We start from the raw sequence: 23,717 nt of genomic DNA, 5'->3' as shown, positions 1-23,717 counted from the left end.
TAGCAATAATTAATAATTATTATTAATAGTAAACGCAAGTTGGATGTGGTAGTGCATGCTTGTAGTCCTAGCTACTCTGGAGGCTGAGGCAGGAGAGTTGTTGGAGTCCAGGAGTTCAAGGTCAGCCTCATCAATATAGGGACACCTGATTTCAAACCAACAAAATCCAACCAATGCAAAAGCATGATACTGTTTCCAGAGGTTCTGTGAACATCTCAACAAGGGGTCACTCTACTGTAACAACAGTCTGTGGCTCCTGATTACAAAACAAACATAAGCAGCAATAGAGAGACAAAGTTAGAAAAACAGGGTCTAGGATGACCCAGAAGTTCAAGTGCAACCCTTGCTAGCTACCAGTTGTTTCAGCCTTAGAGGGAATGGCTTCATAGTACCCATCCCTGCCTTCCTCTGCCTGGCTTCTCAGAGAAGCACCACATATGTCAGCTGCCCTTCTTACTGGGACCTTAGATTTGGAATTCAAAGCAGCCATGTGTATAATTTTTGGCAGACTTTTGAAGAAAATGAGCCCTTGAGCTCCCAGAACAAATATCATATCTGAACTTAATTACAAAAGGAGCTGGTGGGATACCTTCCCAGGGCCCACCTTGGACTGGAGCTTAAGACATCAGTAGGGAAGCAAAAGCGGAAGTCCTGTTCCCTTAGGAGCCCCTCCTCCGGGGGCTGGCTGGCTCTGCCTGCACATAGCTCAGGCCTGACATCAGTGCCAGGCAGCGCCTGAGAGGAAGCTTTGCATGCAGGTCAGGGTCCCTGTTAATACTGAGAGCGGGTCTCCCTTGAGATGGAGCTGTAAGAAGACCAGGGTAAAAAGGCAGTTTGTATAGATCTTTCCTGCCACCTTCTGAAGTCTCCTGACCAAGTCTCAATTGGCACTCATATTACAAAGACCCATTCCTCTTAGCCATTCACTTTAGCTTCAACCACGCCCTTATCATCTGGGCTTAGTCAAACCACAGCAAGAAAACAAACAAGGCTTTGATTTTTCAGTGAGCAAATGAACTAGCTGCTTAAAGGAAAAGCGGGGGGGGGGGGGGGGGGGGGGGGGGGGGGGGGGGCAGGAGAGGAGAGCGCATGCTCATATACTCTACCACATAGTGTTTACTACTTTCCACAAACAGACCCAATCAGAAGGAAGAAATTTGGGTTTCACTTCTGAACTGCTTGGGAATGTTTAGAAGCTTTTTGGCTGCAGTGCCCAGTGAATGAAGTCTCAGATTAACCTTTTAGAGTCAACCTTCTGAAAATAACAACAACAACAAAAAACCCCTTCAATGTTCTGGGGGGGGGGGGGCAAGGGGGGAGGTAGGGGAAGGCTGCTTGCCAAATTCAAATTTGCCTTGGCCAGCCACTTGCCAAAGTAACTATTAACAATCCAGCCCTTCAATGAGGTTATAAAGAAAGTATTTCCCCTTGACTTTAGAGAAAACGCCTTTCATATGACCTCCAAACTATGTTACTTATTTAAAGGTATACCAAATAAATTTGGCTTTCCCACTTTTTTTTTTCTTGCTCCAGAGCATATGGGTCAAAATGCCAGTAATGTGTGGTTCCTCTTGGAACAGAAGGACAGGGTCCCAGAATCTAGGCATAAGTCCTGCTCTGCTTACTGAGTTCGTGTTTGTACACAGGTGTGCTCAGGGCAGCAACGCATGGCTTTGCCTCCCGGATCTTTGTATTCTCTGAACATATGCTACACCTCTGTGGAAAACTGGCTCCCCAAATAAAGTGGAACAAAACATCCACTGCCTCTTAGAAGACAGGAAAAAAATACCTGGGTACATGTGCAGGCTACAGAAACATACACTTTCGACCTAACTGCCGTAGTACCTCCGCTGCCTCTTGGAACCACCAGAGTGACACAGACTATATCCTTGAGCAAAGTTCAATTCCAACCACTTAGACCAGAAAAGGTTTTTCAGCCTGGTAACTCAGCAGCTGCCTAAAGAAGTTACACTTTTCCAATTCAGATGAGGTGAGACTTTTGTGTCTTTTTTTTCTTTTTCTTTTTCAACTTTGGAGAAACTGCATCCCAAGTAACTAACTAGGTAGGCTATCTGATAAGGGAACAGATTTTTATATTTGGAAGATGGGGGAAGGGGAAATGAGTACTTACCAATTTGGTCTTCGGGGATCAGAGACTCGATAGGGGGATCCAGCTCAGAGCTCTGAGCCAAATAATTTTTGACCTGGGTCATGAATTGCCGGATGGTCTGCAGCAGGTCAGTGCTGGACACATGGCATTCCTTGTTCTCTTGCAGGAAACTCACGTAATCCTGTACCAGGCATCCAAAATAAGTACACTTGTCCCGAGACAGCTCTGCGATCCTGCGGACCATCCGTTTCTCCGGGGTCATGAAAGAGCTAAACACCCCACTCATCTTTCGGAGCTGGGACTTGACCAGTTTGGGCAGCACAAAGGAGCTGTTCCTCTTCTTTTTGGATTTGATGGGGGGTGCCATGGTCTCTTGATCACTCTCCCCTTCATAGTCTTCCAGGCTGCTGGTGGTGTCGGCCTCATAGCTATACAGAGGCATGCTCCGGTCAAACTCCAAGGAGTCGGAGGAGGAAGTGGAGAGACTCATGTCGCTCAGCCTCTGCCGGCCTCCTCCATGGCGTGGAGGCTGTGATTCAGAGCAGGGAGGCTGGGCTCTTGTGCAATGCCCCGGGGCGTCCTCAGGCGGGGCTCCACCTGCACGGCCAGCTGTGCCCAGCTCCAGCTCTGGGCTCAGCCCCGGCCCACGGACGGTCAAGGTCTTTGCGCTGTCTTCAGCTTCCAGAAAAGAAGCCTGCTTCTTCAGGCGGGGTGGAGGGATGGGAGTTGGTTTCCTTCCAAGCTGAGCTACGTTCCCATGTTTGTTATGGTTGACTGTTTCTGGCATGCTCGTCTGGGTTTCAGTCCTGGACAGCCCAGGGCTTGTGTGGAGACTATTAATAGCGGGTGGTGGGGGCCTGGGTGGGGGGGACCGAGGCCTCTCAGTGCCATTCGCATTGGGAGTCCTTGTGCTGGGCCGTTTGAAGCTTCCACTGAGATCCTGGCTGTGCACTTTCAAGAAAAGAGGATTAATAAAACACAAGGCTCCGTTGGTCTGGCTGCACTCCAGCTCTGAAGGCGTTCTGGTTTTTATAGAATGCACTCCATTTATAAGGCAGAGCTGACTGGAGGAGGCAGGGCGGATGGGGTCCCAGGAGAGAAGCCTATGGGGAGGTGGAGGATTTGGGGGTTTGTTGTCAGCTGAGGAGCTCCAAAAATCTGAAAGTCATTACCAGCAAACACAAGAATGTAAATACAGTACACTTGGGCCATTCCTTCACAAATCAAAAGTCACAACGCATACTGTAAGACAACGGGCTTGGGAGGAGAGAGGCTGCACCTCCTTTCTATTCATTGTTCTTGTTTTGCTTTTTAATTTTCAACTTATTATTATTTCTTATTATTTATTTATTCAGAGCCTGGATACTGTCTCTTAGCTTTTTAGCTCAAGGCTAGGGCCTACTATTTGAGTCACAGCTCCACTTCCACCTTTTTGCTGGCTAATTGGAGATAAAAGTATTACAGGGGACTGGGAAGGTGGCTCAGTGGTAGAGCGCTTGCCTTGCATGCCTGAGGCCTTGGGTTCGATTCCCCAGCACCACATAAGCAAAAAGAAAAAAAGCCGGAAGTGGCACTGTGGCTCAAGTGGTAGAACACTAGCCTTGAGCTGAAGAGCTGAGGGACAGCACCTAGGCCCAAAGTTCAGGCCCCATGACTGGACCCCCCCCCCCCCAAAAAAAAAAAAAAGTGTCTTATGGACTTTTCTGCCCAGGATGGCTTTGAACTGCAGCAACCCTCAGATATCTACAGGCATGAGCCACCAGTGCCTGGCTCTGTTCTGCTTTTCTTGCATTTCTTTACTGGAAAGGGAATAAGGATTTCCAGGCCCAGCTATGAATTCCCAGGAAGGCTCCAGGGGCCTCTCAGTCCTGGAGAAATGTTGGCCAACCATCAGAGGACTCCAGGCCAACCTTCCTTCAGGTATGTTAGAAGGAAAAAAAAAAACAAAACAAACATAATTACTGTATAAATAATTACTGTATAAACTCAGGAAAGGCCATCTGGGCTCCTGGACTTATTTTCCAAAAACCGAGTCAGCTCAGAAAGTAACACCACCCTTTCCAATCAGCCTCTCTCTCCTGGGATGCCCTTTGTGGAGGCTGCCAACCATGGAATTGAGCCTCCAAGTTCCTTTTTAAACCCTAGGAGCAGCAGCTGGGCCTGGGGATGTTACACAATCTGCCTGATTTTTGTGTGTGTCTGTGTTTTTTTTTTTTTTTCAAACATATTCAGCATTAAATCCCAAAGAAGAGGAAAAGGATACTCATGGGTACCATCAGCAAAAAGGAAAAAAAAAAAAAAAGCCAGCAAGCTTATGCAAATGCTAAGTACAGTTTCAACCATTTATCTTTGTGGTTTATTGGCCTTCCTTCCTCATCCTATAACCTCCTTCCTAAGGGCTATAAATATTCAACACTCATTCCCTCTGTTACTGGGTCTCCTCTTATAGAAAAGCCTCCGTTTCCTGTCCAAACTGAGAGAGGCAGTGAGGATGATTAGTATGTCTGCTACAATTTCCAGTTGAGTAGGTTGTATTAATTCTTTATCTTTCATCTTTTGTTTGCTGTGTTTACCTGTGCTTTTTTCTTATGGACTCTGAATGGCTGATCACAAGGAACTAGAAAGAAGTTTACCTTGGGAGTCCTACAGCCTATCCTGTGTGTGTTGGTGACATGCTTCATGTTGGTGTGAGGCCTTTCTTATATCCTTCGTGCCTTTCCCTCTACTTTTGGGCTATCTAATCTAAGAGCCAGTAGACACAGGTAGCCAGTAGGCATCTGGAAAGTAGTTGGTGCTAAGGAGCTCAATGTTCAGTTTCATTTCATCTAATATAAAATTTAAAAATGGATGCTTGATTCAGTTATTGGGAAGCCAATTACTGGCATTTAGTTATCAGAATCTACTTTTTCTACTGTCAACTGAATGAAATATAAACACATATCACCTATTTCTGATGAATGTTTGAGAATTGAATCTTGATAGTATCAGCATACACACACATTGGATTTCAGATACCTAGTATTATATAGGCAGAATGTGAAGTATACTAGGAGTATTTTTAAAATTTCTTATATTGATTACATATTAGATTATATTTTGTATGTATTATATTTAATGTAATAGATCATTAAGATTAATTCAATACATAGCTATTTTTAAAAAATGTAACTACTAGAAAATTTAGAATTACACATAGGCTTATCTTATGCCTCTATTAGTCTACATAGAAGGGTTAGGAAGAGCTAGTTTCTCTGCTTAGATGATTTTTTTTTTCCTGGCTTGCCCTGGAGCTTGAATTTAGGCTCTGGGAGCTGTCCCTGAGCTTCCCCCCCATCCCCACCCTGAAGGATGGTGCTTTAACACTTGAGCCATAGCTCCATTTTTGGCTTTTTGGTAGACAAGAAATAAGAGTCTCACAGCCTTTTCTGCTGGGCTGGCTTTGAACTGCAATTCTCAGATCCTAGCCTCCTGAGTAGGATTACAGGCATGAGCTACCAGTGGCAGCCACTGCTTAGATTTCTACTATTACAGTTGAATGGCCTTTTAAGGCATAGAATACTTAATTCTCATGTGTATTTATACTTCCCATGTAGCCTGTGAACCTTACTAATCAACGGAGGAGACCACATGAACCTTCAAGCCCTTGTGTAGGGCATCCTGCCTGCCACATAGCAAACCCTTAAGAAATACTTGCTGGATGAATAAGTGGGCGCAGAATTTTAAAATGTGTGTCTCTACCCTAAATGGATATTGGGCAATTAAGCACCACACGTTGAATGTTTATTCATTAGATGAAATTCACTTCTGACCACTAGAACAAGCTACTTTTGTCATTATCTTTGCCTGCTACAAGCACCATCTTCTTTCTTCTTTGTGTGTGGTAAGGGAATGGGAGGGCAGAAGTGGCACTTGAACTCAGGGACTTGTGCTCTTGTTTGGCTTCTTTGCTCACAACTGGTGTTCTACCACTGAAGCCATACTTCCAAGTCTGACTTTTCTGCTGGTTACTTGAAGATGTGAATATAGTGGATTTGTGTGCTCAGGCTAGGTTTGAACCATGATGCCCACATCCCAGTCTCCCGAGTAGCTAGAATTACAGGTGTGAGGAACCTGGGATCAAGCACCATCCTTCAGGCCATGAAAGGAGCACATACTGCATGCTGACTACTAAACCAGAGAAAAGAGAGACCTGGTACATGTCACTGAGAGGCCTCATCAGTGGTTGAGAACTTGTGTATCATGTGCTGGGCAAGGCCCTGGGGTTGATCCCCAACACCAAAAAGGAAAGAAAGAAGTCCTATAAAAGAGTTGATTATATTCACTTCAGGAAGCATTTTAATTACTCTTCCAAGGAGGGAAGGACTTAATCACAAGAGAATCAATAACTTTTCAGTAGGGACATTTCCATGGTTCTGCTACTCCCCTCCCAAGATTCTCTTTCCCAATTTTATTACCCAGAAAGGCATCAGACACATGTGGCAATCCTCTTGAAGCAATCAAAGTTGCAGAAAGAAATAGGGAGCTTAAAAGATTTTCCCCTTTTCATCTAGAAGGGAAGGGCTATATTTCCCCTCCTCAAAGCTAAACCCACACAGATTCCTCAAAAGCAAGGGGACAAAGGAATCCAACTGGGCATGTTATGTGACTTGATCCATTGTCAACCTCTGCCTGCCAGCACTGGGAGCACTCTGGAGCATCAGTAAGGGGACAGAGAGGAGGAAGCAAATCCCAGCTACCAAAGCAAGGATTCTTGGCCAGGCAAGGGTCATGACCCACAAGAGCAGGGTGGGAATTTAACAGTAGGAGGGGGAGCAAGACAGATGTTATTTGAGCTGCCTTCATGCTTGGATCCCTCAAAGCTCGGAGGTGAGCTGGGTGCCGGTGGCTCACACCTGTAATCCTAGCTACTCAGGAGGCTGAGATCTGAGGATCGGTTCAAAGCCAGCCCGGGGAAGGAAAGTCTGTGAGACTCTTATCTCCAATAAACCACTAAAAAACCAAAAGTGGTGCTGTGGCTCAAGCGGTAGAGTGCTCGCCTTGAGCTGAAGAGCGCAGGGACAGCACCCAAGCCCAGAGTTCAAGCCCTATGACCAACCAAAAAAAAAAAAAAAACAAAAACAAAGCTCAGAGGTGCCATGTGTGCTCCCAGGTCTCACTCAAAATTAAAGGCCATACACATGATATGCACCTGGACCTCTCTTTCTGCTAAGCACTGCCTTCCCTCAGGCAAAATTCTAAAAGAAAAGACAGTCCCTGACATTTGACAAAGGTCTACATTAATACAACAGGATCTCAACACCTGGGTACCCCTAAAACCACAGACAATAAAGCCGGTGAGATTTGGAAGAAGCCAGTTTTGGAGTTGGCTGAACATTGGACCTGGAAAAAACAAAGTCCTAAAAGCATGATCCAGTGACCTTATGGACCTAAAAAGGTAGGATTCTTTAGAATCATAGGTGTAATTGGCACAGCCACATAGCTGTAGCCAGCCCCATAATAATGCAGCTTGCTCTATGACCTCATTTTAAAGTAGAGCTGGGATTGGGTACCCACTTACTTAGTCCCAGTTGGGCTAGTTCTTCAAGCTGAGCCTCGGTCTTGGCTGTGGAAATGGCGTAGGGCAACTTCAAGGTGAATGGCAGAACATCCCTGATTTTTCAGAAAAAAAGAAGATGTTTATAATTATGGGTCTGATTTCTGTCTGGTTGCATTCATTTTTCATCCTCGATGTGCTTTAAATGGTCTAAAATGTCCAAAGTACAAACCACACCACATCACATCTAACCATGACTACTCTTTACTGGTGGCAAGACTCAATACTCACTGCCAGTGCTATCATACTCACAACAGGCCAGGAGACAAGCATGCTTGAATCTCTCATCTGAGCAGCTAACGCTGGGTAAAGTGATTATGAGAATAGCTGACTATGTTGGTAGATCTATCACACCTATAAAACACTAGGTACTAATTTGCTAGATGCCTATCTGAATGTCGGGCTCCAACACCCTGGACAGGAATGTGTGATAATCCTAAATCTTTATACACAGCAGGCTTTCAGTGAAATTTCTGGTTTCACCTGTGACATTTCCCAATTGGAGACCACATATGTCTATGTGCTGGAGACTAAACTGTCTCCTGTATTTGAAGGCAGATCTTCTCTCACTTTAACATACACAAGAATTCCCTTGTTAGATTGCATATGTAATTCAGGAGGTGTGGGGAGTGGACAGAGGTTGCAGATCCTGCATTTCTAAGCTCACAGGTGATACGTGCGGCTGCCCCTCAACCACTCTTGGAAGTTATTTCATATTAACAGCTGCCCAGGCAATGCGGCTCCAAGGGCAGCAGAGCCACATGCAGAGAGACAACACAGAGTGACAGACAACACAGCACACAGCCCAGTAGAAAGGAACCATGCTGGCAGCTGAGTCCTGCCACAGCCAAGGCATCAAGTCTTGAGTAAATGCACGGACCATGACTTGCTTCCTCTGAAAGCACAGAGGCAGATGTGACAGATAGTTACTCCTTTTCATATACAAGGCTTGTGACCTTTTCATTCACAAAGCACTGGTGAATTCCCCCCACGGTTCAACACAACCCTTTGCCTGGAAGCGGTTTTGCATACATGAACAATTATTCATTGACAATGGTGACTTATCCAAGATAGGTGTTGAACATATTCTGTAGTGGGTCTGGTTTTATAAACAAAGATTTGTCATTCATTCATTGGACAAATGTTTTTGTTCACCTGGGATGTGACATTGTTCCCTGAGAACAAATCATCAGTATGTTAGTATGGAATTGCAGTCCAGCTGACACCGAGGGACAATAAATATTCAATTTACAGAATACATAGGAGACACACCACTGATGCATTACATATGTGAAGGGAATCATGAGTATTGGAGGGTAACATTGAGACTTCCTGAACGGGTGGTGTTTGAAGATCGATATATGGCCAAGGAGGAAACCATTCAGGGAAGAATATTCCAAGCAGAGGAAGCCTAGCACTATGAAAAACAGCAAGGAGGCCCCCGTGTCTGGGGTGCAGTTAGGTAGGTACAAAACCTGGAACTTCTGCCTGTATTTTGTCATCACAAAATGTCTTGAAAATGTCTACTGAAGGGAGTAAAGATACCAAATGTTTGTTATTTTGTGGCATTATGAGGCAGCATTCTAAAAAGAATCAGATTAAATCTGGATGACTGAAGAATTTTGGAACCTTTGAAGCTGTTGACAGATGGTGACAGTGTAAACAGTTGTAAACTCCATGAAAAGAATGCTGTGACACTTCATGGCATCACCAAGCTCCACTACACTGCTCACACAAAGTCAGGAGGTTATTTTTGTCCAAGCATACCCAGCCCAAATCACATCTGGCGTGCAGGAGACCTTTATCTGTGCTCCAGTGGTTTCACGCACTCTTTCTGTGCATATTGTTTGAGATGAGGGGGTGGAGCTATGGATGGGGGGATGGGGTCGATAGAAGCTGCTGTGTGACCTGTCAGGGCAGTTACCCTGACTACAATCTGAAATAAGGATGAATGGGAAACAGAACTGTGCAATTCCAAAGTACCTTGCCAATATAAGTGGATATGGTCAAACTCAGCTAATTAAATCTACTTTCTTTGGACAATGGGGTAAGCACGGGGAAGAGCCACAAGCCACAACTGAGTATCCAGAGATGAAACATCACCTGACTAGTCTGGATTTTTCTAAATGACATAGGATAGGAAGCCACACCTGCCATGCGTTAATGGATAGTTGTAGGCTTTGATCTACTAGAAAATTAGATGTTGTGGAATCACACAAACAGTGAGACAGAAGGTGAACCAATGCCACAGCAATACTCACGAGCTACTATGTTGGAAATGAACTTGACAATTTTGCAGGGGAGAGGAGTAGAATGAGAGGGGAGCTGAGAGGGAGGGGTAACACTGTTTGAAAAGAAATATACTCACTACCTTACGTAACTGTAACCCCTCTGTATATTACTTTTACGATAAAATAAAATTTAAAAATAGTGTACATACAAACATAATTTATAGCTGCTTCTGGTATTAATGCTATAATTTTATTTATTAATAATATCATCATTTCAAAGAGATGCAACAGATTTCCTCAAAGATTAAAATGGTATCTGACTTAAGTAACTGTAACCCCCTGTATATCACCTTTACCATAACAATAAATAAATTAAAAAAAATTAGATGTTGTATGTGAGGCCTCTCCCATTATGCCAGCTAGAAAGCATTTAGCATTGACATGTGGCTATACATGTGTGCATACAGACATTTCCTTTTACCTACATCCTACTAAAGAGACAGATCCCAATAAGAAAGCTTGCAAAAAGACAAAAATGAAATTATTATCTTTTACTCAAGAGTTTCAACATGCACAGTCTAGATTTAGTTCATTTTTGTTTTATATAGTTTTTGTCCCCCTCATGGCCAGCATTCTACTAGCTGAGCCATGCTTCCAGCCCAGGTTTTTGCTGATTAATTGGATATGGAATCTCCCTGATTTTTCAGCCTTGGCTGGCCTTGATCCTGCCATCATTCCTCTAGATCTTAGCCTTCTGAATAGTGAGGATTATAATCATGTGCCAATAGCACTTACCATGCCGGGAGGAAGCTGTGATGTCTCCTATTTTCTGGGGTCACTATCATTCACCAACAGAGACAGGTGAGGTTCCGGGCATAACACTCCGTACTTGTAGAACAGAAGTGAGCTGTGAGTGTCTGTCTGGCATAGTGGGAGAGAACTCACAACCAGTTGTGTTGGCTCTCAACCTGTGTGTAGCTGGCAGGGCTGAGTGGCAACATTTAGGGCTGTGGCATTAAGGAAGGCTTGGGTTCAAATCCCATATCTGCTACTTTTTGATTAAATGACTATGGCTAAGTACCTTACACTGTCTGAGCCTTGGATGCTTCTCCACCCTAACTTACAGAGTTACTGAGAGGGTAGAGATAATGTACTTATGGTACCTGGCACAGGTCTCCCCAGTGCCCAATTATTATGTCCTACATCTCTTTAGTATTCAAAAATGTGGCCCGAGGACCAGCAACATTGTCCTCGTACTGGGAGCTTGCTGGATATGCAGGATGTTGGCCCCATCCCTGAAGCAAATTCTGCATTTGAATGGGGTTGCAAGTGTTCTAGCACTCCATGGGATTTGAAAAAAAGCGGCTCCCAGTCCAGTGCAGGGAGCCTTGAGATATGGAGTGATGGCTGTGTCTGCAGCTGTGCTATCTACTGATCCAACTGGACATGGCCAGTCCTGTGCTTGAATTCTCTTGCCCATGAATACTGGATACACTGCATGAGACAATCCAATCATACTTGAAACCTCCATACATGGGTGTACAACCAACCAATGGAAAGATTTCAAAAAGTATTTTGCTAGACTGTGTCACACCAACTCACACCAAAAACACATGAATCACATTAAAAAAGAAAAAAAATATCAAGACCAAGTATCTTTGCATTTTGAAAAAAATTAGGAAAATTAATCTCAGGCCTTTCTACTTGTAAAATGTCAATGGTGGAATTTTTTTTCTCTGTAAACACTTGACGGTGAGAGCATGCTTTGTAATTTCCAAAAGGCCTTCATACACTTCATATGCTTTAATTATCAGACAGCCCTGCCTGGACAGCAGGTATTCCCACCTACTTGAAACAGGAGGGACAGATGCTATCTATTCTGTGCAAATACCAAGTAAGGTTTTATAGGCAGAAGTCTCTTTCCCAACCACAGCACAGTTTCAATCCATGGAAAGTAAACACACCAGCCAGCTTCACCTCTGGCTGACATGTGAGCATGAAAAGTCTCCTCTGAGCTGGCTAGCTGTAGAGCAGACCAGGTGTGGGTCCCTGGGATGGGGTGGGAGGTAGGAAGGCAGATGGGTTGGGTTTGTGGGTTTATACACATTCTGTGGGACAATCCAATTATACTCACATTTGAATAATAACCAACCGAAAACCTTCAGAAGTATTTCATTAAGACTTGTGTCCCTCTATACCAGTCCTCTCTTTGGACAACATATTCCCCCCTCTTTTTTTTTAAAGGGTAGGGCTAGCAGTTACCATATTATTTGGGGTGCTTCTGGCTTTCTGGAATTAGGGATGTTAAAATATTCATTTTCTTGTCAGAGCATAAAGAATTACCCTAAAATCTTTCATAGGAGGCAGTTTTGTAAGTTTTAATATAATTCCAAATGGTTGGAAATAAAATGATTGTGTATTGAAAGAAAAAAAAAAAAAGAGGCCAAGAGCCAGTGGCTCACTCCTGTAATCCTAGCTACTCAGGAAGCTAAAATCAGAGGATCTCAATTTGAAGCCAGCCAGGGCAGGAAAGTCTGTGATGTTCTTATCTTCAATTAACCACCAAAAGGCCAGAAGCAGAGTTGTGGATCAAGAGACAGAGTGCTAGTCTTAAGCAAAAACAAAACCAAACAAAACCTAAGGGACAGTGCCCAGGCCTGAGTTCTATCGTGAGTACCAACACCACCACCCCAAAACACACACACACACACACACACACACACACAGTATGTATGTATTTTGCTCTGTTCAGACACTGTGAACATAGCATGGCTTCAGTCTACATTCGGTGCCTATGGCATGCCTGGTGATTATATGTGTGTTAAGAAGGAATGTATTATTTAGCCCATTTTTAAAAGATCAAATAAAAAGAAATAATGGCAGTATTCATCTAAACAATGTTTTCGTTCTCTTAATCTGAAATTACTCATTGTCAGTAGTTGTACTTAAATGTTTACAAGCACATTTCTTTCCACAGGCTGCGAGGATTAGTAACCAATCCAGAGAAGCAGGTGGTACTCCCTCCCCACCATGGGAGGGGCTTACAGGGCATTCATTCTAAAAGCCCTCATTTTCTTCCTGCAGGTGAACAGCACTGGATTCTCCCTCTGGAAAGCACCTCCTCTTCCTCAGGTCATTTACTGTGTAGCCACAGAGGCCAGAAGAGCTCAGTGCCCAGTCACCAGGGCCACCAGGTCACCTCAGGGCCAGGTTACCAGGGACAATGAGTATCTAATTCAGCCCCAGAGAAATAAACTAGCCAGCCCTTAAAGTAAACTCAACCCAAAGGGACTTCTCAGCTTCGTTTTGAGTGCTTTGTGGGCTGCAACCACTGGAAAGAACTTTGGTGATATAGTTCCCCGAATAGGTTCCAGATAGCAAACAGCAAAGTCAAGGAAGCCAAGTGAGCTCTGGTGACCAGGGCAGGCAATACCAACCTATGGATAACAAACGTGTCATTTCTTCCCCACAGGAGAACATTGAGTGTGAAAAGCTGTCATTACTAGACAAAAAGAAAAATCTGATGAGCATTATAAAAAGCTTTCTACACCTCATACCATCTTGGCACTGGATAGCATACTGATTTGAGGCTTCAGTTCATGGAGACTATAACAATTGTTTCACTTATGAAATGAACACAAGCACCCTGACAAACCATCATGAAAAATCTACGTGTTGGCTTAAGGAACCCACATTTGTAGAATCAGTCTCCATCCCCTGGAGAGATTTCAAGAATATCACCAGGGATCTTAAAATAGTCTAGGATTGAATCATTGGTTGTTTTCTGTATACGTGTCCATTTGTATGTGCGTGTATTTGTGGTGTGTGTGTGTGTGTATTTGTGGTGTGTGTGTGTGTGTGTTTTCTGTTTGGTGACTCCTGAGAGCAGCTTGAAGAAATAATCACATTGATGAGACCTTACATCTGGAGGGATTAGGTAGTCCTTTCCGTCGTTAGCCTGGCCTTGGTAAACATTTTAAACAATCCTTCCCTTCAACATCTACTACATTTCCAGCCTCCTGGGTCCCTCCTCCCAACTCCAATCAAGATTGCATGGTGCACACCAAGCAGATGCTTGAACTCATACAGAGAGGAAGAAAGCTTACCTGCTGATGCAGTAGAAAGCAATGAGCCGGAATAAATCTGCAAAGCTGATTCCTGAGCCTTCCAGGGAAAAGGCTGGAAAAGAGAGATTCCATCAAACAGCTGAGTCTCTCTGAGTTTATTTGGGGAAGGAAGAGCTGTCTAAGGGACTAGCACAGGCCCCTAAAACAAACTACCGTGTGCTTTATCAGAACCAGCTGTGAGGAGGATGCTGGTTTGGCCAGACACAGGCTGTAAACAGTCAGGGGCCCAGAGCCTCATTCCTTGACTCATGCTTAGCACATGCTCAGGAGCTTGGTAAACATACCAGGCAGACAGGCTTCAGTTGCACAACAGTTTGTTTTGTTTTGGCTTTTTGTTTTAGTTCAAAGCATAACGTTGAGCAGGAGTAAGAAGATGAGAGGCCATCACCACATGGTAAGCCTGGAGCCTATTTTGTACAGCAACTAAGCACTGGAGCTGTGAGTGGCTTGATCTCAAATCCTCATGCATTTGTCAGTCACCCTCCAGTCCATCTCTGCTGAAATTCTGCTCTTATTGCAATACTCCAAGACTTCTTGATACTCTATTTACTTAGCTTATTTAATTTTATTCTCAAGGTGATGTACAGAGGGGTTATAGTTACACATGTAAGGTACTGAGTGCATTTCTTGTCAAACTTCTTACCCGCACTTAGCTTATTTTGTACTATTTTGCTTATTTGTATTGGTAACATGCATTCATCCCCTGAACATACTGTGTCATAAACAGACACATGCAGAGAAACAACAAACATGCATGTAGACCACACTCTCTCCTGTTCTGCCGGGAGGGAACTTGTTTGGGGGAAATTAACTTCTCTAAACTTCAGTTTTCTCACCTATGTATTTTCTTTACCTCTCAGAAAAGTAGTAAGAACTGATATTTTTAGAAAATGTAATAATTTACTTGAAAGCACTGTATGTAGCTGAGCACCAGTTGCTCACATCTGTAATCCTAGCTACTCAGAGATCTGAGAACCATAGTTTGAAGCCAGCCCAGGAAGACAAATCCATAAGACTCTTATTGCCAATTAACCAGCAAAAAGCCAGAAGTGGAGCTGTGGCTCAAGTGGTAGAGCACCAACCTTGAGCAAAAAAGTTAATGGATAGTACACTTAAGCCCTGAGTTCAAGCCTTAGTGCTCACACACACACACACACACACACAATTTGCCCAAATCAATTTTCCTAATCACTTGAAGTCATTCGAGTGGATTAGGGAGTGACAGAGGTTTTATCATATTAGGGAGGAAAATTCTCATGGCCACAATGACCTTAGTAGACTGTCTGGAAGGACTCACAAAAATTGACTATACTTCTAGGAGAAAAAGAAAGTAGCTTGTAGGCCACTCATCATAGTGAACGTTGTATAGTAGAAACGTTTTTAAAAACATTGAGAGTCAGGCCCTGATGGCTCATACCTGTAATCTTAGCTAATCAGAAGGCTGAGATCTGAGATCTGAGGCTCAAAGCCACCTCAGGAAGGGAAGTCCATGAATCATTTATCTCCAATTAACCACCAAAACATAACAAAAAGCCAGAAATGGAGCTCTAGCTCAAGTGGTAAAACACTAGTCTTGAACATAGAAGCTCAGGGACAGTGCGTAGGCCCTGAGTTCAAGCCTCAGGTCCAGTACTAAACTAAAACAAATAAGCAAACAAAAACATAGGAAGATTTATTGCTGGATGCTGGTAGCTTTTACTTGTTATCGTAGCTACTCAGGAAGCTGAGACTTGGCAGATCAAGGTTAGAAGCCTTTTATGCCTGGACAGAGAAGTTTGCAGGATTTCATTTCCAATTAACTAGCAAAAGGCTTGCTAGATGCATGGCTTAAGTGGTAGAGCATCAGTAGTGAGCAAGCAAGCCAAGTGAATGAAAGGCCCTGCTCCAGCAAAAACAAAAATTTATGCTGATCATGTATGTTCATCCATAATCTCAGCACTCAGGAGACTAAGGCAGTAAGACTGTGATTCCAAGACCAGACTGGGATATATAGCAAGACCGTGTCTCAAAAAACAAAACATGACAGCCAAACAAACCAATCAAATAAACAATCAAGAATAACACACATATAATATTTGTCATTGTTTGGTTGGCCAACTTAAATGTCAACTCAGAATCTCTTAATGAATTTAATATAAATTCACCATTAATTAATTGTCTTCAAAACAGTGGATCTGAAACCTGTTTCTGGATTACCTTTCCATGGATTTTCCAATATTGGCCAGTTCTGCCTTCTTAGGTAGATGGAGTTCCCCTGGCATCCTTGACCCTGTGAGTTCTAGTTTTACCCTTGACCCAGAAGCAGATCACAGGGGCTAGCATACTTGACATCTGCTAGAAATGTACCCTCCAGAGATTAGCAGTTAAAGATGATGTGGCTGGAAAAGACTGACATCTGAGTTGAGTTTAATCTCATCTCTGCCCTGCAACTGACCTCAGTACCTTCAGATACTTCAAATATAGAAAGAGAGGTGTAGATGGGTCAGGATGGAGAAGAAATGAGCAATGGTCTCAGACATGCTTCCAGACTTGCCTCTCCTGCCTTCACCCTTCAGCTTTCAAGCCCAAGATCTGCACGGAAGCCTCTGTCCTCTTTGGTGTTCAGACCCATCTTCCGATCCTTTCTTGAAGACTGGCAGTACATCAGAACTGCGTGTTCCCTTTTTTACTTAAAACTTGGCAGCCTGAAACTTCACTTTCCAATGACCAAAAACTAAACAGCAACCACAGAATAGCAGAAAGAAAAGCCACACTACTGAACATCGTCTCCCTTCAAAAGTCTAGCCAGTTATTTACCCAGCGGCCTAGATTCCACCTGTGATGACTGCGCTTCACAGAAGACTGCACAGTGATTGCCTGGAGGGAGCTCATCTGCCAGAGGACTATTAACTCACAGAGATGTGCAGACACATGCTTTATTTAGCTGTAATCCTGTCAAAGGGCTCAGGGGCTGCTTAGTCATCAGCAAAACCAGGGAACCAAATCCATACTCTATTTAACTGGGGACCAGGCAGGGAATTCAGTCTCCATTAAGCCCCTACCACGTGCCCAGCAGCAGGCTGGAGACTTGACGCGCAGGTTGTTTAACTGACCTAGTCATATCTGGGATGTTACCGTCACCTATCACCCCACTGCACAGATGGGCAAAATGAGGCTCTTGAGATAGGTCACAGAGTATCAGGACTCACTCATGTCTACCTGTCTCACAGCTCCAGTTCCTTCCAGGAGACCTGGGGGGCCTTTACTGAAGCCCAGTCCTGACCCTGACAACCCACTGCTTACTTACTGTATGTGCTTTCTTTAATGGCAAACTCCTTGAGTGGGGCTCCAAATTCACAGGGCAGGCGAAGGGACAGAACTTTCTTTTGCATTTTGGTGGACTTACGAACCAGGAAAATCTAATAGAAAGAAGAAAAAGTCAAGCTTAGGAAACATCTAGAAAACTGAAACCTGAACATATGATTATCCTTTCATCTTATGTCCATGAATAGACCTCCTTCCCAGCAGAAGTGTATGGCTTAATGGAGGACACTCTGCTGCCAGACCTAGGTGTTCTAAGAGCATGCTAAAGCATCCTTGCTTTGCTAACTGACTTTGACCCCAACTTCTTCATAAACCTAGCATCTCCCAACGTGCAGAAGCATTTCTGGCCTAGTAAAAATGCAAGAGATCCACAATTTCCAGTCCCTGTTGCATATAGATGTCTAAAATACAGGTAACATGCAAAACCATAGGGTGAATTGGGGGTTCATTGGCTCATGGTGTCATGAATTTGTTTCCAATAGTGAACAATTGGGAGTTGTTTTGTAGTTTTAGTTGTCGCATTACAAACCTGAATTTCTAGCTTCTCTTACAAAGTGGGATCATATGGCAAGACCAGACATGATGGCTCAATCTTCTGCAGACACAAATGACTGCTCCATTTGGAGTTAGGGGGTAACTAACATTGAGGCTGTCTGTTGACAAGTCAGTCCGCTTTCCCATAATTCCCTCTAGTTGCTACTTCTGTCTTCAGATATGTGCTTTAAACCAAACTAGTTCTCAGCTGACTCAGGATATCATCTTAGTGTTTGTCACTGCAGAGATAAATACGCCACAATCTGACGTACAGGTTGTGCACTGCACGAATCAAGGAGGCGCCACTCATCTGGTCTGCAAATCCAACAATGCTCCCTGGAGCCAGGCAGCCTTGGCTGAGTCCTGGTTCCTTTCTTCAGTATAAAATCCTTGTTTAAGGATCTTCACCTGTCCTGTTTCCTGTTTCTTAGGGTATTTCCTCTGCATTTGGACACCTTTCTCTGTCCCTCTGTCTTGCTATAGAATTTCATTCTTTGCCATCAAACCTTTGTTTCTCTTCTTATGCCCAGTTCATATTTTCTAAGCTACTTTATTGGAGAGGAGGTGGGCATGAACATTGAGTCAGGAAAGGAGAGCCAAGAAGACCTGTGAGCTCTTTTTTTCCCCAGCATCCACAGAGAAACATTTATGGAACTCTTCCAGCTCATTTATCTGGGTCCTCCATGCCTCTTGGCACAGCCTAACATCAAACAGGTGTTTCCTATGTAGTATCCTATGAAAAAGGGCCAGTGCTGAGAGGCAGCATTTGGCTGCCAGAGAGAAAGCACTACTCCCTTCACAGATGAGGATGTTAAAAGAGCCACTCCCAGACTGTGTTTCTTGCAGGATGAGACATGGGCCTAGAAACTAAATCCGTCCTGTCTCCATTTCCTGTAAGTAAGCTGTACTAAAACACATTCATTTCCATAGTATTGAAGGCTACTTATGTAAGATAATGGCAGGGCCAAGTAGATGTGACAGAGACTGCATGACTTACCATCCTTCTGCACACAACCATTTCCTGGTCCATGCAAGAAGGCCCCACCCAGATGGAGAAAACACTCTTGCCTGGCTTGTTCCTGTGCATGTCTCCACAGGAATGGACACGGCCTTCTCCAGGAAAGTTGGACAGGGAGGGGAATTGTTGCCTAGCAACATGGCAATGCTCTGCTTCAGAATTTTTGGTAGAAATGCAAGAGCAGATAGTTGGGAGAAATGGGGCCTCTCAGGAGGGGATTCTCTCTACAAAGATGATCAAAGATATCATCCAGCATATTCCAAAAGAAATCTTGGTCCCTCCTCTCTTCTCCCCTCCTTTCCCCTCTCCTCTTTCTTTTCCCTTTTTTCCTCCCCTGCCCTCCTTTCCTTCTTTTCTCTTTTTTTCTTCTTATGCAGTTTCAATTTAGCACTCTGTTCCTGTGCATGCTTGGCAAGTGTTTTACCACTTGAGCCATGTCCCAGTCCTTTTGCTTTTTAGTTTATTTTCCAGACAGGGTCTCATTAACATTTTTCTTGAGTTGGCCTTGAACTGAGATCCTCCTAATCTCTGCCCAGATCTCAGATTTCAGGCTTGTTCAGCATCTCTTTTTGTTTTCAAGTATAACCAAGTAAAGGAAGACTCACCTATAAGTAAAGAGAGTGATAATAGATACTCTCTGGATTTTAGGAAAATTTAAAAGCTTGGTTTTGTGCCCTGACATTCCTCAGGCAGCTTCTGATGAAATTTCTTCTTGCTCTCCATCTACTTCTTAGTTTCTTTTTGTTGTCACACGTTTTAAGTGTTATTTTATCTGTGGTTTCTAGTATTTGTCCTTTGACAAGAAATAGACATTGTACGCAAGTGCTTTCCAGTAGAATGTTGAGCAATGATGGGCATATCCTGTGTCATCCAATATGGCGGCCACCTGCGGCATAAGAGCACTGAAAGGTGGCTAGGGAAGCCAAGGAACTGGATTTCTAGTTGTATTCACTTTACGTTAGAAGAATGTACATAGCCACATGGAGCAAGAGACTAGCATACTGGGACAACACAGAACATACCAATCACTGAATAGCATTTGTTTTTAAGGTATAGCTATACATTTATGGGTGTGTGTGTGTGTGTGTGTGTGTGTGTGTTACACTGAAAACCTTGTGCATGCTAGGCAAGCACTCTACCACTGAGCTAATACCTTTCACTATAGGAGTAGTTTTCCTAAAAGGAAACAGTGGTCTTAGATAGTCAGAAGCTGGTAAAACTGATGGGATTTTGACTCATATGGAAAGCCACTGAGAAAGCTGAAGAAAAAGAGGATTACCTCAATAGCAGTCGCCATACACATGGTATCATATGTAAAAATTTTGAAGCTGAATGGTTGGCTATAGAGGAGTCCCAGACTCAGAATAAAAGGACAGCAGAAGGGGCAGCAGAGGACCCCCGAACCAGGTTCACCCTTGATGTCCAATCTCAACCAGTCAGGCTCAGAGTCTCTAGCAAGAGCTCCTCCTGCTTACCCAAATGACCTGACACACCACTGAGCCCTGCACCTCCCATGTGAAGAGATCTATTCCTCGGAGCTGCCTTCACAGTTTCCAGAATTTCTTTACATTGTAACCAAGGTCTAGAAGCTTGGGAAAGTTTTTCTGGAACCCATTCTCAGTGTTCCTCTTTAGGACTGTAGCAGCTCTACTGGCCTGTGTCTGTCTCCCGAGGTTCTGGGCCTTACCCCTGGAGGCTGGGATTGCAGGACTTTGGCTGCTTCCTCCTCATTCAGACTCAGTTGCAGCCATATGGGGTGGGTGTGCAGGAGCCGGTCCAAGATGCTGAGCCTATTCGAGAGGCTGTCATAGCCAGAGTCACGGGGACAGGTCTTCATGTCCTTTTCCTCAGAATAACCATCATCTTTGTGTCTGACCATGCTAGGAGAAAGAGAATGGCTGGGGTCAATGACTGCTGCCAACATCCTAGCCAGGAGACCATCCCTACAGGCTCACAGCGCAGCCCTAGCATAGTATAGGCAATATCTCATCAAGTCACAACTTTACTGTCTCACTCAATCCAAGACTAAAAATCTTGGAGGGCAAACAGATGTTTTATTTTACTTCATATCCCTAATACTAAAGAGAGCCTTTGTACTCAACAGACTCAAACTTCTATTTCTAACTCCATTTTCAAAAGTTTCTGAGCATCCTAAAATATTGCTTAGTTCTGGTTGTGTCCTTGGGCATAAAACATTTCTGACTTGGAGGGCTGGGAAGGTGGCTCAGTGGTAGAGTGTTTGCCTCCCATACATGAGGCCCTGGGTTCGATTCCTCATCACCATATAAACAGAAAAAGCCAGAAGTGGCGTTGTGGCTCAAGTGGTAAAGCCTTGAGCTGAAGAGCTGAGGGAGAGCGCCCAGGCCTGGAATTCAAGCCCCATGACTGACCAAAAAATAAATAAATAAATTCTGACTTGGAGGATGGAAGTCTAAATCATAAATTCCATAAATGGCTAGCTGTGAGGTCTTAATGTTTAATAGTATCTATCATGGGAATGAACACAGCCCCTCTGAAGGCAAAACATATTTATGAATATTTGTTTTGCGCCTAAACAGTTAGATTCTATGTCTTCTGACAAATCTAAGCACTCTCATCATCAGCTTTATTTACCACAAAACATCACAGGTCAGATGTAAGTGGTGCATATCTGTCATCCTAGCTATGCAGGAGGCTGAGATCCAGCTGATGGCAGTTCAAAGTCAGTAGAGCCAGAAGCGTCCTGAGTCTCCATCTCAACAAAAGAAGCTGGGTATGGTGGTGTAGGTCTACCATGCCAACCACAATGGGAACCAAGGGCTGGATCAGCAATAGAGTGCCTACCTCTCAAGAATGAGGCCCTGAATTCAAACCCCAATACTTAAAAAGATAAAAAACAAGAGTCAATACCAACAACAATAAATCCAAAAAACAATGCTGAGCTATTCGTAAAACTAAACCATTAGTTGCAATGGTCCCCAAGTCTAAAAACTGATGGGTAGATAAGTACAAAGTTTTAACCTCATAACAGAATACTGTTCAGGCATTAAAAAGGAATTAAATGCTGATTAAGGCTACCACATTATCAAACCTTGGAAAGATGATGCTAAGAAAGAAGCTAGGTACAGGAGGCCACACATTTACATGAACCAGAGAGGAGATCAGTGCTTTGAGGAGAAGGGAGGGGAGAGAATGGGAGGGGAGGGGAGAAGGGGATGGGAGGGGTGGGGCCAGTACCAGGTGCCAGGTTGGGGGAGTGATGGAAATGCTGATGGTACAACATTGTGAATATATCCAAAACTCCTGAACGAATCATACAGTTTAGAAGAGTGATTGCTATAGTATATGAACCATGTTAATAAACCACTGACTTCCTCTGGTGTTGATAATATCAATGAACATGTTTTATCCCTCTTTTACAAATGAGGCCTGAGAAGGTATTAAGCTGTCCAGACTAATACATAGCTATAAAGTGGCAGAACTAAAAATCAAAACAAGGTATGGTGTCTACCCAACTTTGTAGGCAACAAGAACGATCAGGAACACAGGACAGTTTGTAGCCACATGGTGTCTACTGTACACCAGGCCCATTTACGGACATTCTCTCATTTACTGTTATGTAGAAACATTCACATAGTATTCATAAGAACTGTGATCCCAATTTTTTAAAAGGGATAACGGGACCTGGGCAAGGCTGGCACAAGCTTGTATCCTAGCTACTAAGGATTGTGGTTCAAGACAGCCCAGGCAGGAAAGTCCATGAGACTCTTAACTCCAATTAACTACCAAAAACTGGACACAGAGGTGTGGTTCAAGTAGTAGAATAGATCCAGTCCCTGAGTTTAAGCCCTAACACTAGCACCAAAAAGGAGGAGGAGGAGGAGGAGAAGAAGAAAAAGAAGAGGAGGAGGAGGAGGGGGATTTTAAGAGGGAAATAGGAGAACCAGACCAGCTATTGATCTTACTGAGTCATGTTTCAAGAGAGGAAGTTTCCATTCCAATTAAAGAATGCTTAGTTTTGGGTCTTTTTTCCTCGCCCACACTCAGTCCTGACACTTTTCTAGCTCTCAGGGGACAGGATACCAACACAGCCCTGAAAGAGCAAGCAGGAATGCCCTGCCTGGGTAGATATTTCCAACTGGGCAGGCCCAGCTTGTGACATATGCAGTCTTCAAACATCAGAACTGAAACCCAAGTGTGTGGCCTGGACAAGTCTTCAAGGCTGGTGTTGAAGCGAAGGGGGAGTGGATTCTTTTTTTTTTTTTAAGTCTTTTTAAAATATATATATATATATATATATTTTGTAAAGATACTGTACAAAGGGGTTACAGTAAGGTAATGAGCACACTTCCTATCAAGCATTGTTACCTCCTCCTTTGTTTTTCTCCTACCATCCCTTTCCTCCCCACCTCCCCAACTCCCCCCTCTCCCACCAGAAGCTGTAAAGTTCGTTTTCAAGATAGTGTCTTGGACATCTCATTGTTACAATGGGTCAACATGTTTCCTTATTTCAGCATTTTGTTATTTTCCTTCCCATCCCCAAATGTATGTACAAGTTGCAGGGCACCAGAAACAAATACAGTAAAAACAGGGGTTATACCATGGGGGAAGAACATACAAAAGAAACAAAAAAATCACATGGTACATTATAAGTACATTAAAAACAACAGCAACAAAGATAAAACCTCTTGTGTCTCTATCTTGGGGTGCATTTTGCTTAGCATCATCTTATATGGCCATATGCACATAGCTTTTGACCTTTTCTGCTTGTCCTAGTCATATACTAGTTATTGTGAATAAGGGAAACCATGGGACCTACGTT

The 23,717-nt window shown here is 43.7% G+C and overlaps 1 protein-coding gene across 3 annotated transcripts in view; it reads right to left on the bottom strand.

Annotated features, from left to right (window-relative positions):
- Positions 1-23,717, bottom strand: part of Rin2 (Ras and Rab interactor 2) — a 193,014-nt gene that overhangs the window by 29,400 nt on the left and 139,897 nt on the right. For all 3 annotated transcript variants that reach the window (XM_042666467.1, XM_042666468.1, XM_042666469.1), the window contains 5 exons: positions 20,604-20,796; positions 17,348-17,459; positions 14,041-14,113; positions 7,668-7,759; positions 2,132-3,268 (listed from right to left, as the gene is read on the bottom strand). In XM_042666467.1, coding sequence (XP_042522401.1) covers positions 2,132-3,268; positions 7,668-7,759; positions 14,041-14,113; positions 17,348-17,459; positions 20,604-20,796 — 1,607 coding nt within the window. The remainder of the gene's footprint in view (positions 1-2,131; positions 3,269-7,667; positions 7,760-14,040; positions 14,114-17,347; positions 17,460-20,603; positions 20,797-23,717) is intronic.

This window comes from Dipodomys spectabilis, unplaced genomic scaffold, assembly GCF_019054845.1.
Source record: "Dipodomys spectabilis isolate Male_0828 unplaced genomic scaffold, ASM1905484v1 ptg000365l, whole genome shotgun sequence".
NCBI classification, from domain to species: domain Eukaryota; kingdom Metazoa; phylum Chordata; class Mammalia; order Rodentia; family Heteromyidae; genus Dipodomys; species Dipodomys spectabilis.
The sequence above is the reverse complement of the archived record's forward strand: the minus strand, read 5'-3'. Positions and strand labels throughout refer to the sequence as shown.